Source organism: Callionymus lyra, chromosome 17, assembly GCF_982586985.1.
Source record: "Callionymus lyra chromosome 17, fCalLyr1.hap1.1, whole genome shotgun sequence".
Classification (NCBI taxonomy): domain Eukaryota; kingdom Metazoa; phylum Chordata; class Actinopteri; order Syngnathiformes; family Callionymidae; genus Callionymus; species Callionymus lyra.
In genome coordinates, this window is record NC_141834.1 from 3,115,569 (window position 1) to 3,131,899 (window position 16,331).

General features: G+C 41.0%; 1 protein-coding gene across 1 annotated transcript in view; it reads right to left on the reverse strand.

Annotated features, from left to right (window-relative positions):
* rftn1b (raftlin, lipid raft linker 1b) overlaps positions 1-13,726 on the reverse strand; it is a 77,395-nt gene extending 63,669 nt beyond the window's left edge. Inside the window, exons 1-2 of the mRNA XM_087813201.1 lie at positions 13,435-13,726; positions 1,939-2,113 (exon numbers count right to left, since the gene is read on the reverse strand). Of these exons, the coding sequence (XP_087669327.1) occupies positions 1,939-2,083 (145 nt within the window). The 5' untranslated portion in view covers positions 2,084-2,113; positions 13,435-13,726. The remainder of the gene's footprint in view (positions 1-1,938; positions 2,114-13,434) is intronic.
* Positions 13,727-16,331: the final 2,605 nt, after the last annotated feature.

Consider the following 16,331-nt stretch of genomic DNA (forward strand, 5'->3'; position numbering starts at 1 on the left):
GAGGCTGTAATGTAGGACTTTCTATTGGCAAGGATTTGGCGGTATGATGCGTATCACGATGCAGGGGCCATGATACAATAAAACATGATAAATTGTATTGTTGTAGTATTGCCGAGTACTTGACTCTTGTGTTGCAGTATTATCAGACTCTTAACGAAGCTTTTTTGAAACCAAAATATGTCCAAAATCGGCTTTAAAAGCTGCCGGACTGTATCCTCTCATCCTCAGTCATCGCAGGGATCTTGCCAGATTAATTTGCAACAGAAAAATTGCATGAATATTTTCATGTTTATTGTAAAGAATATATATTATTTTATATTTATTAATAAAAACTCAAAGTGAAACGACCAAAAATGTCAAGGATGGGGGGGGGGTGAGTGAATTGTTGACGTGTGCAGTCACTCTGGACAGGAAAACAATATTTATTGAGTTTAGGGTCAGCCTCAGACTTCCTTCCTTGTTGCCTCAAAGCAGAAACAAAATCAATTAAGTTGAAGTCTGAGTTAGAGTCGTCAACATTTCAAAAGAAAATCAACTAATCATTAAAAAAAAAAAGTGGCCTTTCAACAGCTTCTTTCCTGGTTAAAATATCAAGCTCCAGGGTTCTGTCTTTTGGCTCAGCTCAACAGTCCCTATGATGCACGCATTAATCTCACACTCATCACTTGTAAACAAGAATCTAAGATGAACATGAAGAAGCAACGAAAACGTTTGAGAGAAAACAGGAAATAAATACTTCACTCCATCCATGCTAAACCTTCTGCAGAAAATCTGGAAGAGTCTGGACTATCCTGGCTTGACGGAAGAACTGTCAGGAGCTAAATCACAACAGCCAACGCGGCGTGAATGTTAATTGGAACTCCATCAGGACGACATTCTTGATGATAATTATGTATGTTCTTAGTTCTTGAACAAGTGAGTGATAGATTTTCATCAGAATGTGTAATGATCTCGGAGCTGGAGCGAGACTGGAGTGGGCAGATTCATCACCGATGAAATATTAAGCCGCGCTCAAAACTATTCATTATTTGCAGAAAGCTGCGAGGCGTCTCGGCGCCATATTTCAGAGGTACCACGAAGCGAAAATGTCAAAGTCCTTGAGCCGCCCGTGTGATCCGAGCTGCAGAGAAGGTCATAATTTAGGTCTTTACAACCGAAGGCAGCGAGGGTGAGATCGATAAAGAAGCAGACGTAACGTCATGTAGATGTTTTAGGCTCACACGTGATAATCACTTTAATGTTGAACAGACATTCGGTTCTAGTAGACGAGCTAGAACCGAATAAAACTAACACAAGCTCCAAATGTGGTCATAGAAACTAAGTGTAACATGAATTTATCAACCCTTGTATATCTCAGGGTCAAGGTGATCTTGACCCACAGACAACACAAGGGATACCACAAACACATTCGTTTACGGGCCTTCGGGTCACCTTGACCCTGAGATAACACAGGGGTTGAAACAAATTGATTTAATTAAAGCAAAATGTATTTAAAAAATCCACAGTTTGTTGAAATAATATTTGCTGGGTAGAATTAGAATAAAAATAGGATGAAAAATATGTGTTAAAATGAAAGTTTACATCTATAACGTGTTATTTTTGTCAGAGAAATATTTATATTTAAATATTCAATATTTATGTTATAGAACATTCTCGAATTAGTTCTAACAGTATGTCTTTGTATCATTGAAAAAAAATTGCATATTTACATTCATTTATGTAAATATATTTGGAACATTAGATTTTACATCCAATATTTTATAGAATTGATACCAAAATATTTGTAAAAATCAAACAAACTTATATTCATTTTATCTTTGCTCTGTATCAGTGTAGCTTTCAGACTCTAGCAGAATCACTGACTCACGACCTTCCAAGCTCAACCATCCAAACACACTCGGCCGGCCGCGGTCAAATGGTATAAGAGCGTCTTCCTACCATCTTTGCCGATCAGGAAGTCCAGGAAGCGGTACGTGTAAGCCACTCCCACTTTGGTCTCCACTTGTGGCCTCTTCAAGGTGGAATAGATCTTCCCGGGGCTCTCCTCCGAATTCGGCTTAGTTTTTCTCAGCCCGCAACCCATTTCGTTTCAGAGTCTGACTCGTCCGGTGACCTGCAAACAGGAAGTGACACAGGTTTTTCATGTTTCTCTACAGAGTGAGAAAAGCTTGGGCACAGTTTTCCTTGGAGCGCTTAATATTCACGACTTTAATATCAGACTTAATAACACGCCGGGTTATCGAGTAAACAAGTTGACACTAAATAATTTTGCATGCCGCTCCCGCCTCCACCGTCGCCATGGGAACCACCTAAAACACAGAGGGAGGAGACGTCTTGCAGGTGGTGCGTTGAAGTGAGACGAGGGTGAATCGATGTATGCACGAGCGAATCCTTTCTATTATTTCAGTCTGATTACAGCGAGGCCTTGACCGGCGCATCGGAGACGGAAGGACAGGAAGAGGTGGGAGGACAGGCAGGAAGTCGGGGGAGGGGGTTGTTAATGAGGTGAACGGCAAGAATGCCGAAGGTGAGACTCAATCAAGGAGGAAATGGGGCGACCCGGTTGGAGGAAAGGGTTGAGGGTGGAGGTTGTCCTGAGAGGGAACAGTAGGGGTGGTGGAAAGGATTTAAAAGTATTTAAAAATTAAAAAACACAAATGAGATAAAGAAAAAGACATCAACTGAATAATCTAAATTTACCATAGTGCAGAATAATGTTTGCAGCTACTTCTGTGTGATGGATGAAGTAAAAAGGCTTTTAAAATGTTGCCAAATTTCTCGGAAAAATAAATCTTTTAGGGATATTATTAGTGTCATAGTATTTATTATTTGCTGAACATGTGTTTTTCTAATCAAGCATAGTTAGGTTAGGTTAGGTTAGGTAGAGCTTTATTGTTTTAAAGTTTAAAAAAATATTTTTTTCCAACTAGCCACAGCAAATACAGCAATTTTTCATAAAAAATAAATCAAAATAAAATAAGAACAAGAACAAAGAGAAATAAAGAGAAAGAACAAGATGATACAATCTAAGTCTAAAGATAAAGATAAAGAACATAGTTAGTAAGTTAGTAATTTCCGTAAATTCATTTCTTGACACTAAATATTTTTATTATATAAATAATATATAAACAGAGCTTGAGAAGTAAATGTTAATTAAATGGTGTAACTACAGACTCCAAAGCCTTCCCTCTGTGAGTCTACAGAAGGAGAAGGATGGTATGTAGTTTGACTGAGAATGTAACACCGTGACGGATGAAACTCTATTCAAACACGTCTCCTGTTCAGATGGTGGTCATAATCTTATTTGAGAACGATTTGTTCGGCGGGCATGAATACGTCTCTATCTGTCCGTCACGCGCGTCATGTTCTCTCGGTTGTGTCTTTTGTGGCTGCGCTCTGCTGCTAATCTCACGTCGGCCTGCGGTCCAGATACCATTGTGTCGTCAGATTCATAAACCCGACTGAGATATTCATGTCCGCCGCCGGGAACCTTCCTGTAATGAACCTCTGGCTGCCGGCTCCGTCTCTCCTCCGGCTGCATCCCTTCTTCCGTTCAACTTTCTCCCTCTCTCTCTCGAGATGTTCAGACCTGCTCTGACCTGAGAGCTTGAATCTTTAGTCATGCTTCAACCACATGTGTGCTCATGAGTGAAACCCTGATGGAACATTCAGTCAACAACTGAAATTGTATTTATTAATGTTTCAATTTTACATGGGGATTTTTCTCTGTCTTTATGTATTCTAAATCAGGCCAGTTTCTTTCTTGTGCATGCATTTATTTCCCTTTATCGCTTTTATGACATTTTTGGAATTGTATTAGTCATTTACTGCATTTTTAAGATTTGAAGTGAATCTATTTGTGTTCCTATGCTCCACCAGGGTCAGAACCTTGGCTTTTCAGCATTTTTATCATTTTGTTTCTTTGAGACGTGAACATGTGGAGAAGGGACAACGAATGTTAAGCTGGTGCGTCACACCACAGCTGTGTTGTCGAAAAGATAATAATAAATAATGTCTATTTGTATTGATCCCTGTCTCACTCTTGTGTCTGGTAAAGAATCTTTTGTTTTCAAAGTTGAGTTGATGAGCAGGAAGCCGAGGTTGTCATGAAAGCGAATTCATTGATTTCTTCGTAGCTGATTTAGCAACGATCCGGATGCCATTTGTCTGAAGCTAATGTTGCTTTTATTTGATAAGGACGTTTTTTTATTCCTAAAAGCTTGCACTTGTTTACCCTCCATTTAGCTGAAACACCAAATGCACTTCAGGAAAACTGAGGTTGATATGATTCAGTAAAATCAAAACAAATGGTCAATTTCCCAGGATACATCCAAACGTTAATTCATGGCTGTTGCTAACCAGCATCAAGTTGACCATCTCGGCTCACAGATCCCAGGAAGTCCTCCACGTTCCTCCTGCTGCCACCCGCCCAGGCAGTAACAAGAGCCCCTCGACTCTCTCATTCCTGCCGTAGATCTTCTCCACGCTACGACTCTTTGATAGCGGCGTCGGTGAGATCAAACCAGGATTCATGTCAGGAGCCTTTAATTAGGACGCAGTGTTCTGGCTTCTTCTCCTGCCCATTAAAGCCTAAACTCGCTCCATGACTTGATCCTTGTCAGTGTTTCCTCCGATTCTTCACCTCTGCAGGAATGTTTAGCGAAGGCTGCAGACGACTGCCACCCTTCAGGAGTCCCCCCAACACTCGCACATTTGCTCGTTTCCCTGGGTTTGTTCAACCGTTTAAAAGTTATTTTTCCATTTCTGTGGTTTAATGAGCCACAAAATCAACCTCTGGAGTTCTGTCTTTGATCTGGTCCAGAATAAGCTTTTTTTCGTCATTCCTAGACCAGGGTCACAAAGCGCTTTAACAATAAAAAATACACAGTTAAAATATATACTTAAACGATAAAGACACACACAGGAGTCATAGAAAATCAAGGAAAAGCCTGCACAAATAAATAGGTTTTAAGATGTTTCTTGAAGGAGTCAGTAGATCCATCAAACACAAAGAGAGAGGAAGATTGTTCCAAAGCTTAGGAGCAACAGGCTGGAAGGATTTCTCTCCTCTGGTCCTGAACCGTGTGCGAGGAACCATCAGTAGATTCTGATCCATAGACCTCACAGCCCGAGCTGGGTGTAAGGCTGGATCAGATCACTGATGTAAGGAGGAGCTTGACCATGAATAGATCTGAAAGTAAGAAGACTTGTGACCCTCTTCGGTTCATCATGTCAACAGCTAGCTAGCCAAGAAAGTCTGACACAGGAGCTGTCTTCCCTAACAGTAACTTCCCCTCTCCTCTCTTGTCCCAAATCGCTGACTTCTGCACTTACACTTTTTATATTTTGAGTACAAAAGTGCGTTTACACTGAGCAGTGTGCTAAAATATTAAACAGCCAGAAAATTGAGTGTGGATCGATGGACACTTTCCACCCTCAACGGCCGCCATCTTAGTGACGTAGATGACGCTTAACGGAAGATATGTTCCTGAAGACGCGTCTTCGGAGCAGGTACCGGCGTAAATGTCTCGAAAACAATAATAACACAATGAAACAAAACTGAATAACTTCGATTCGTTGCAATCAGCCGGAAAAAAAGCTGTTGAGTCATTTCCTGTATGGTTGTAGCAGCATTGTTTGTTTTAATACAGTAGTACCCTGTCTAAATGCAGACTGTGCAATGAAGTGTACCAATCTGTACTGTAAAGCAGTGCACTTAGAGAAGTACGCGATTTGGGACACAGCACCGGTCAACTGCTGTCAGTGTATAAATGCAAAGTTGTATTAGTGTTTATTATAGACCCAACTGACCTCAGTAATTTCAGGCCTATTTCTAAGCTCCCTTTCTTGTCCAAGATCTTGGAGAAGGTGGTGTCCGAGCAGCTGTCTTTGTTCTTGGATCAGAGCGACATCCATGAGAAGTTTCAGTCTGGCTTCCGTAAACATCACTCTACGGAGACAGCTTTACTGAAAGTGTCCAGTGACATCATGATGTCGGCTGACTCTGGTAAATTCACTGTTCTGGTTCTCTTGGATCTGTCGTCAGCCTTTGACACAGTTGATCACCAGATCCTGCTGAGAAGACTAAGGGATGAAGTGGGACTGTCTGGGTCTGTGTTAGAATGGTTCTCATCTTACCTTTCTGGGCGCAGTTTTAGTGTATCTGCCAATCAAATGAGGTCTGAATCGGCAGATCTGTTGTGTGGAGTCCCTCAAGGTTCTGTTCTGGGTCCTTTATTGTTTTTGCTGTACTTGATTCCCCTAGGTAAAATCATTCAGAGATTTCCAGATGTTTCTTATCACATTTTTGCTGATGACATCCAGCTCTACTGCTCTTTTGACCCAACTGAGCCCCAAAGGCTGAACAGCTTAGTCAATTGTTTGCTAGAAATCAAACAATGGCTGAGTGAAAACACTTTACAGCTTAATGTGGACAAAACTGAAACTCTGGTGATTGCTCCTGATGATACGATTCCAGGGTTGAGTCAGTACTTGGGTGACTTAGGTCAGTCTGTCAAACTGAGCCTGAGAAACCTGGGTGTTGTATTTGATAAAGACATGTCTCTTGTTCAACACTGTAGAAAACTGACCAGAAACTGTTTCCTTCAACTGAGAAAAATCTCTAAACTTAGGAAAATGCTGTCACAACATGATCTGGAGCTTGTAATCCATGCGTTTGTTTCTTCTCGTCTGGACTATTGTAACAGTTTGTTTTCATGTCTTAACAAGAAGGAGCTGTCTCGCCTGCAGTTGATTCAGAACTCTGCAGCGAGAATTCTGACCCGCTCTAGTAGAAGAACTCACATTTCTCCGGTCCTTAAAACTCTTCACTGGCTTCCAGTTTCTTTTAAGGATCAACTTTAAAATTCTGGTTCTTACTTTCAGAGCTATTCATGGTCAGGCTCCTCCTTACATCACTGATCTGATCCAGCCTTACACCCCAGCTCGGTCTCTGAGGTCTGTGGATCAGAATCTACTTATGGTTCCACGCACACGGCTCAGGACCAGAGGAGAGAAATCTTTTCAGGCTGTTGCTCCTAAGCTTTGGAACAATCTTCCTCTCTCTTTGCGCTTGATGGAGTCTACTGACTCCTTTAAGAAACATCTTAAGACGTTTCTATTTGTGCAGGCTTTTCCTTGAATTTCTCGAACTCCTGTGTTGTTCTCGGTGTTGTCTTGATCTTTGAAGTATGTACTGTTTTGAGTATTGTTTTGATTGTTAAAGCGCTTTGTGACCCTGGTCTCGAAAAGCGCTATATAAATATATATTACTTACTTACTTACTTACTTATACTATGTAACTTTTTTATGTTTTAATACTTTACTACTACTTTATTGTTTTAATACGTTGTATTGTCTTGCACTTAATATATTGAGCAATACTTTAATTGTTTATTATTATACTGTATGTTTATTTTTATGTGCACTCTATGTATATGTATCCATTTTTTCCATTTTTGTATTAAAGTTTCAATTGTGAACAACTCAAATTTCACCCATCTTATCTTGACTAAAGTTGGACGTGCAATGGTTCAAATCTGTATCCAGGAGCCTAATAGAAGATTGCTTCTTTTGTTCAACGCCAGAAGTCACAAAGAGGCGGTGTACGTGAAAGAGAAAAGGAATGAGATCATCAGCTTGAGATATTAATATCGAGACACGTCAGATGCTCGGAGGCTGTGGACTCACCAGGGACAGTGATTATTGTTATCGACTGGACGTTTACCTGGGCCGAGAAGACCCTGAAAGCCTCACAAACCCACCAGGGTCTCAGTGGCTGTCGCTGCGTTTCTAAATCCATCAGTCTGTTTTCTCTTTCATTCACTCGCTGTCGGCAAACACGTATTTTAATCAACTTATGTTTGCTATCTGATCTGGGAGCAGACCATCTCTCTGCAGAGCTCCCAAATTGGATTAAAGTAATTGGCGAGCTTCGGCTTATGTCGACCTCGATGTGCACCGCGTGCTAGTCGCTTTGTTTTCTTTTTAGAAGTTTGTTGAGTCAAAGTGAGACAAACTTTGAGGGTTTGAAGCCTACAACACACATTAGCACACTGTTAGCATTTAAGCTAGTGATATCGCTCTTTGGCTTAAATCACTGATTGCTAATGTTTTTCCGCCAGGGTTGTTATTTTAGCTTTAAACTGCTGATGCCTCCGTGGGTTCTCAGCACACACACACTCATCAGGTGTGACTTATTTCTGCTGTTTTAGTTACCTTCTGTGTCCAGTTGTGACTTCATTGTAGGATAGCAAGAGAATGATCCAAATTTGCACCAGAATACTTCTGTGTTGTAAGGGTTGAGTCATGAATGCAACACCACTCACTTCCTACTTTACTATGGTTGGTTTTTCAAACTCAAGATGAATAAATGTGGCTTAAAATGAACCAAAACTCCGCACCTTTGCTATAATCCTAGTGGACAATAGAAGAAGATGTCAGCACGACTGAAACCTTAAGAAAAAATAAAGAAAGTTCATTGCTCATTGGGAAAAAATAAAGTAAGTTGCAGGAAATATTGAGGAAAATTAATTTACTGTATAAACTTATCATCAGAATTTCAAATAAATCAGTTATAGGGCAACTGTGTGATGATTTAAGTGTCTTTTAAATAGATCTTGGACTTTTATTGTACTCATCAGTATGTGTTTGTCTTTTAATTCAAATATTTACTTTGGGAAAATAAGCCCCACCCAGTAAAAACACTTGGTTTTTCTGTGTTAAAATCTTGTTTACCATAACCACATCCACTCTGCTGTGATTAGTCAAGCATCGAGATGTGTCAGGCCACGTCATCAATCCCAGAAGTGTTCACCTCCATGGGTCTCGTTGTATATACTGTATGAGGCGGGCGTGATTACAGTTGGATAAAGGAGCGAAGCCATTATTACATCATAATGGACTCTGCTCTCGTAACCTCTCGTTTGCTGAAATTTAAGATGGGGGAGAACTGTATAAGGTAACAAGTTCAAAACATAGTCATGATGAGTGACTTACTGCATCTTGAAGAGGAAGACTTTAACATTTGAAACATGTGAGTCAAGAGATTTTGGGTTTCACATTAGTTGCCGTTTTAAATAAACATAGCTGTCTTTTTTCTTCTTCAAAAAATGCCACTATTCCATGAAATGTCAACACAGAATTGACTCCAGCCCCCATCAAACCTGTAAATTGTGTAGAATTTAGGATAGTAAATTTAAGTTTTCTGCTTGACATTGATTTACAATAATGACACAATGACTGCGGCTGTCATGTTCTGCTCGTGGTCTGAGCAGCACAATTACATTTTCCCTCGCTGAAAGCAAATCATTGTGATTGCGGCAGCAGAGATTACTTTCCCGCGCCTGCCAGCAGCAAGACAGTGTTTCAAAGCGCTAACTTATTCCAACCCGCGGCGCTGCCCTGCAAACCTGTAGCGAGCGCATTACCGCAGATCCTCCAGGTGAAATGGAAAGCGGCCCACAGACTCCCGTTCACAGAAGCTCTTAATATTCCCATGAGATTCATTCTCTGCAGTCCAGAAAATTGAGGCGGTATCGAGCGTCTGAGGGACTTCAGTGGCGTTAATAAGAGAAGACTCGCCCGCGGTGGGTTCACAGAAAGCAGACACGTCTTCCAACTTAAAAGACGACGGCAAAGATTCTCCGGCTTTTCCTTTAAGAGCACGGATGGATGACGGACAACAGTTCTGGGATGTAAGGAGCAGGTCCTGCTCGTGGAGGAGAAATTAAACTGGAAGTAGAAGGAGAGGAGACGGCTCAGGAGATTGATATCTATTATTCCTCTGAGAAGAAAATAGAGACGAGGGCTCAGTTCCCATGGCGATGGCTCTCATCATCTGTGTGCTTTTCAGTGTTGTTGCAGCCAGGATGAAGCCACAATCGCTTTGTCAGCAGATTTATCAAACAAAATATAAAATGTATTTCTGACCAACATTTTACTTTAAATCTACCCATCATGCTCTATTGAATATAGACAAACACTTCCAAATGACCTATGTGGTTTCAAGCAACATCCTGGTCTCTCTTCTTCTTCTGCTAGTTTCCAAAATTCTCCTTCTAATAAGACTTCCTCCTCAGGGCCCGCCTTCTCTTTCTCATTTAAATCAACACTTCCGCTGCGTTCTTATGAACTTTCCACGTGGCTGGGTTTCATAAAACCAACAACCGGCAATTACTTTCTCCCAGAAACAGAAAAAAAGCATGATGAGAGAACCGTTGGAAGCTCGAACCCCGTGGCCAAATGGAGATTGGGTTCAGTGTGGCTGTCACTCACTGCGAACACAACAAAGACCCAAAGGCGTCACAGAATCTCGCTGCTATTCGCTCGTCGCCCTGATCTTCCCTCTCAGCCGCAGACGCTCCGCCGTCCCTCGGCTTTGTCAACAAAGATGATGAATTCACGAAACAAGAATTAAATTTCGACTCCGACACCTTCGGCCACAACAAACTTGATTACGCTTGTGACGGAATAAGTCGGTCAGAGCTGAAGCAGTGTGTGTGGAACCAAACATGAGACACTTCTTATTACCACTTATGGTTTCATATCATGAAACCAAGGCTCACCTCAATACACGTGGTCATCTTGTCACAAGGCCTTCATGGACTATTTAAATTGTTGACTCAGTAATATAGAATTTGATTTGAATAAATCAGAAAATATTTTGCTTTAAAGCGACAACTGAGGAAAAAACCTCTCTGTCCATAAAACTTAAAATATAACTTAAAAAAACCTGAATAGAAAATATTTGATCACCAAACGCAACTATGACTTATTAAACTTTTGAGCTGCTCAAAAAAATCAGGAAAATAATTTAGATATAAATTAATTTTAAACATTGAAATTTCCGAAAATGGCAAAAATGTGTCAAAAAAAGCTTTAAAAGCTGCTGGAGTGAACCGTATCCTCTCGTCCTCAGTCATAGTCGGGATCTCGCAGGATTGCTCATCTAACTGCCGGCAACAAAAAAAGGACAATTTTCCCAGAATACGTCCAGACTTTTTTTCATGGCAGTTGCTAACTAGCATTAAGCTATGTTTGACCATCCTGTTTCTTTATGAAATGTTGTGAATTAGATTTTTTCAAAATCCTAAAAAATCTAAAGGAGATCTTTTAATTATCACAATTTTATTTTAAAGTTTCTGATAATTAAAGGCCAAGTCTGGAACTGCACCATTAGAAATGTTGTTATATTAGTTAAAACAAGTCAGTAAATCAAAAGTCTTCTTTTCTGCTTAACACACATGATTTTTGACTTGATTCACATGAAAATGCCAGAAGCATTGACGCCTACAGGAGAAGAGAGATGTGTTTTTGTGAACGGCAAGAGCTAGGTGGCGCCGACCGGCCTCCCTTATCAGATTCCTGGAGAATGACTGGGGTCAGCAAAACATTAGTTGTTTCACATATGACCAGTAAATCACTATAATGAAGCAAACATTCTGAAACCACAAACACTTCCACATTTACAAGCGTGAGACGACGAGCATTCATGTGTTTACAATCACACACATACTTCACACACATGGTTGTTATTACTCGCAACATGTGTGGGAGTTTTGTGTGTTATTTCTGCATTCTTAGAACTGCTGTGTGACGCCCCGTCACGTCCAAACTGACACAGAAGTGTGAAGGAATCTGTAAATTCAGATTATAGTTTATGGGTCAACAAAGCAACTAACACATTTTAGCTAGCTTAGCTTAGCTTAGCTTAGCTTAGCAAGCTAAACTGTTGTAGGGTCACGATTGATTGACATTCCATCATGTAAACATTTGTCACCAAACTTCATCCGACAGGTTTGATTATGTGAGTTCTCCTCTTTATATTTCTCATACTTTATCACGATGAACAATTAGAACTGAAACCTGAGTGTCGTTTCCTCATGTTACTCAAAACGAATGCTGAAAATGAAGCTAAGCTAACACAATGCAAGATGTTGTCCCAATTTTTTTATCGCCGTTGCTTTTTAAGTGATCATTTGTTCACACGTACAGTAGCTTCATGACGTACGACGCCATCCTGTTCCTACCCACGGTGAACATGAGCAGCTTGGCAGGGGTCTGCACCCTCTGAGTGCCCAATCTACTTGGCGTCGAAAGGGAAGCTGTTCTCATGCAAGTGCACAACAATAACATCACAAGGTTCAAGTGTGTGCAGCTTACATTCTTGTGAGCATATTTCAAATCTCATCTCTTGACACTGAACGCATCGTTGTTGTCATGCCGTTACTATTTGTGTGTGTGTGAGTGTGTGTGTGTCCTCCTGACCCACCGACGGTGTAAAGCAAAGTCTCTCCTCCACGTTCCGACTCAGCAGCTGGAACTAATTAACAGCAGCTCTGTCCGACTGAAGACTCTCACTCTCTCCGACACACACATCCTTCTTCTTCCTCCTCCTCCACTCGCTCCTCCTCGCCTCCTTCCATCCCTCCACTTGTTTTTCCCCCCACAGACCTCCTCACGCATGCTTGCTCCACTCGCATGTAAACACACGGCGAAGACAGATTAGAGCGGAGGCTCCTGAAAACACTTTCTTCTTGTGAATGAGTGGTTTAACCACTCACACACACACCCCTCCACTGACACACACACTCACACCTCAACTCACACTCACACACACGTGGATCACCACGAGGACCTCAGATCCATCACATGGTTCAAGAAAAAGTTTCAAAAACTAGAAACTTCAGACAAAATCAAGATGTTTTGACACTTATATTGAGCTGCCATTACATTATGACCACAACCAAAGTGAGCGATGATGGTATTTTTAAGTCAAAGACACCACTGTGCTAATGGCTATATGCAGGAAAAAAATGTATTTGTTCATTTGAAGTCAATTAAGACAACAGGTTATCATCTAATAACATTATGATCCTGTGAGATTAACCTTTGGTCTGGAAAAGCGCTCTATAAATATAAATGACTTTATTGTATTATAATTGTTGTAATTTGACCTCTCAGTCGCCTCAATAAGTCAATTCATTTCCCCAAAGTTTTTTTTTATATAATTTTTTAACCGTGTCAGGCGTTTTAATGAAAAAATGAAATACATAGAAAATGATATTGTGGAAGGCTTTGGAGCTTCCTTAAGTCAAATAAAACGCAACAACAGTAATAATACATTGTGATTTTGATATGTCATAAAACGTTTATACACATGTTTTACAATAATAATAATAATGCGTCTTGTAGGTTTTTTTTACATTTAGTTATCAATCAAACAAGGGTAAACCACATACTCGGTCTAATATAACATGGTGTTGACTAAAGAAAAACAAAATAAGAAAGATGGTTAATAGTTAGATCAGGTAAATCTCAGCACGAGCTTCACCTGTCACCTGAGGGTTAGGAACTCACGTGTCACGTTGAAATGATCCAGAGAGTGAGAGTTTACTCTGGAGTGAACTTGAGACCCACATCTGGAGCTCTTACCTCGTCTCTCTGGGGCGGTAATGGACTCAAAAGTTCGCGACCACAGGGTGTCCAGCAGAGAGACACATGCTCCTGAGTGAAGGTCCGGCAGCGGTGAGAAGCTCCAGCAGCAGCAGCAGCAGCAGATCCAGCCGCGAGTCTCCGCAACACGCCGGGTCAAACTGCCTCTTCTCGGTGCTCAGAGAAACCACATCCTGTCACATATTTACCTCCCACCTCTCTCTCTCTTTCTTTCTCTCTCTCTCTCTCTCTTCCTCACCAATGTCTGTCTCTCTGTCGTCCTGCTGGTGATTGTCTGAAGCAACTGAAGCTCCGACTGTGAAGCTGCAGCTTCTCTTCTCTCTCTCTCTCCCTCCCTCTCTCTCTCTCTCTATCCCTCTCTCTCTCTCTCCTCAGATGGATTCTTCAGTCAGCTGGAACTGCGAGGAGGGAGGGAAGGGGCTTCACCGGGAAATACCAAAGAGCAGGAGGAGGAGGAGGTGTTTGTGAGGGATGGCACTGACAGGAACGAACCGTTGATCCAACAAGAACCTTAAGAGTGATGAGAAAAAACTTGATCATGATCTTCTCTAACATTTCAAGTTTTTTCGTAGGATCATCTCATCACGGTTCTTGACCTTTAAAAACACCCGCTGGTTCATTTGCTCGTGTGATAAATAATATCTCTTCTGTGATCAGTTCAAGAAACAGGAACACAGAACGTTTCAGTTTCACTCATGAACTTTCTTGTTTCATCAACATCAGCCTCGTCGACAAAAACACACTGAAAATATAAATCCACATTAAGAAAATGTAAGGTAAGGTAAGGTAAGGTAGAACTTTATTGATCCCTCAGGAGGTCTCTTTCGGGAAATTGTTTTTTTTTTCCAATAGCCACAGCAAATACAGCAATTTTTCATAAAAAAATAAATCAAAATAAAATAAGAACAAGAACAAAGAGAAATGAAGGGAAATAACAAGATGATAAAATCTAAGTCTAAAGATAAAGATAAAGATAAAGAACATAGATCAAAGAAAAATTAAAAAGACAAACGATACAAAGACTAACATAGAACAGAACATCATGATACTTTCACTACACTCCTGCCCCCGAACTCAGAATTGTACAATTTAATAGCCCGAGGAATGAATGAGTCCTTGAGTCTATTTGTTTTGCAGTCTAATGCAAAATGTATGTATCAATAATTATAAATATACATTTTTGTATGTAATGAAAAAAAACATAAAGAAGATTAAAAGCCGCAAAGGAATTAATTCAGATCAACAGTTTCTCTTCTTCTGGGGTCAAACATGTTTCCACCAGTGCTCAAGTGTTTGAGGTTCTGAGACAAACACTTGACAAACAGCAGCTACAGTTGAGAACCTGTGTGTGTTCGGGACGATAGGAGGAAACCTGGAGTGACCGAGTGAACACACTAAGCAGGAGGAGAACATGCAGAGTTCACCGTGAGAAGACATGGACCAGAAGAAGAGACAAAACTGTTCTTAGCATCACATGGGACAAGCATAGAGGCGCCATATTGGACGACGAGAGCGTTCCTCTTCCTGCAGCCATTTTGAAAGTGTTTGGAAACAACTTCTACCTAAACAACCTTTAGAAAAGTGGTTACGAAGAGTCCTGTGAGCAAGATTATATGAGTCAGTTTCATTTCCTGTATTACATCTTCTAGTGTCATCAGCTTCCTTGCAACTGTCAGGGTTGAACACATAAGTTCCTACTGTAGCCATTAGCATTCTGCCTCTCTTTGACCTCCTGACTTGTATTCAAGTGTGGGTCCTGCGGGTGTGGCTCTTGTCAGGAGAGTGTGACACCTCTGTACACTTGTGGTGCCTGACAGGAAGGAGTGCGGTGCCAGGACAAGGCCGCCGTGCCTCTTCGGTTCTGCTGTCCGACCCCGTGAGTGGACCAGGAACACCGATCGATACTTTGTTTGGGAGCGGGCAGACGGCAGGAGACTGTTTGCCACATAGTCAATACTGGAGCACTTACAAACACACAAGGGTTTGGGAGACAGTAATGGGCACGAGGATGCATGTGTTTGATCTGCACATGAATATTTAACGTGTCCAGGTGAAGACCTTCAGGTTGTGCATGTTTTATTGAGCACAGTTTGTGCGCCGCTATAAATATAAACATCTTACAGCTGTGATTTATAAAAGAAGCTGGGGCAGCTTTTGATCGAGCAGACGAGCTCCTCTCAGCCAAACATTCTTGGATTTCTCTCAGCTAGAGAAACGACGATTGTACAGCCGACGAAATTTACCATCATGATTTTACTGCCCTCGTGTGGCTTTAGTGCATTATTGCAGATAAAAAGACAATATTTGAATGCTAATTTGTGATTATTTGCACACACATGTCCAAAACTTTTCTTTTTTTTTAACCATGTCATGTCCGGGACTTAAACGCAATGTGCAGCAAAAAAACTAATCATTCCATAATTACCAAATGTTTAAATGTCATACTAAATATGAATATTTCTGTCATTTGTACAAAAGTATGGGCTATAATTCATGTCTGTAAAGTCCCTTGTGTAATTATCGCTTGACATAATTGACATTTAAAAGTACATTTGTACATTTTGAACCACGTTGACCTCCTTAACACTTTTTTTGTAATTCCTCAAAAAAAAATTGAAATGGTCGTCATAGCTCGGATGGTAGAGTGGTTTCTTGCGGCCAGAGAGGTTGCGGGTTCAATCCCAGCTCCAGATGAGTTGGTGGCGCTGTGTCCCTGAACAAGACACTTCCTGTGTTGCTCCTGATGGCAGAGCTGGCGCACTGCATCGCAGCCTACTCCCATCAGTGTGTGAATGGGGGAATGCATAACTGTCAAAGCGCTTTGTGACCCTGGTCTAGAAAGGCGCTTTACAAATAGACATTATTATTATTATTAT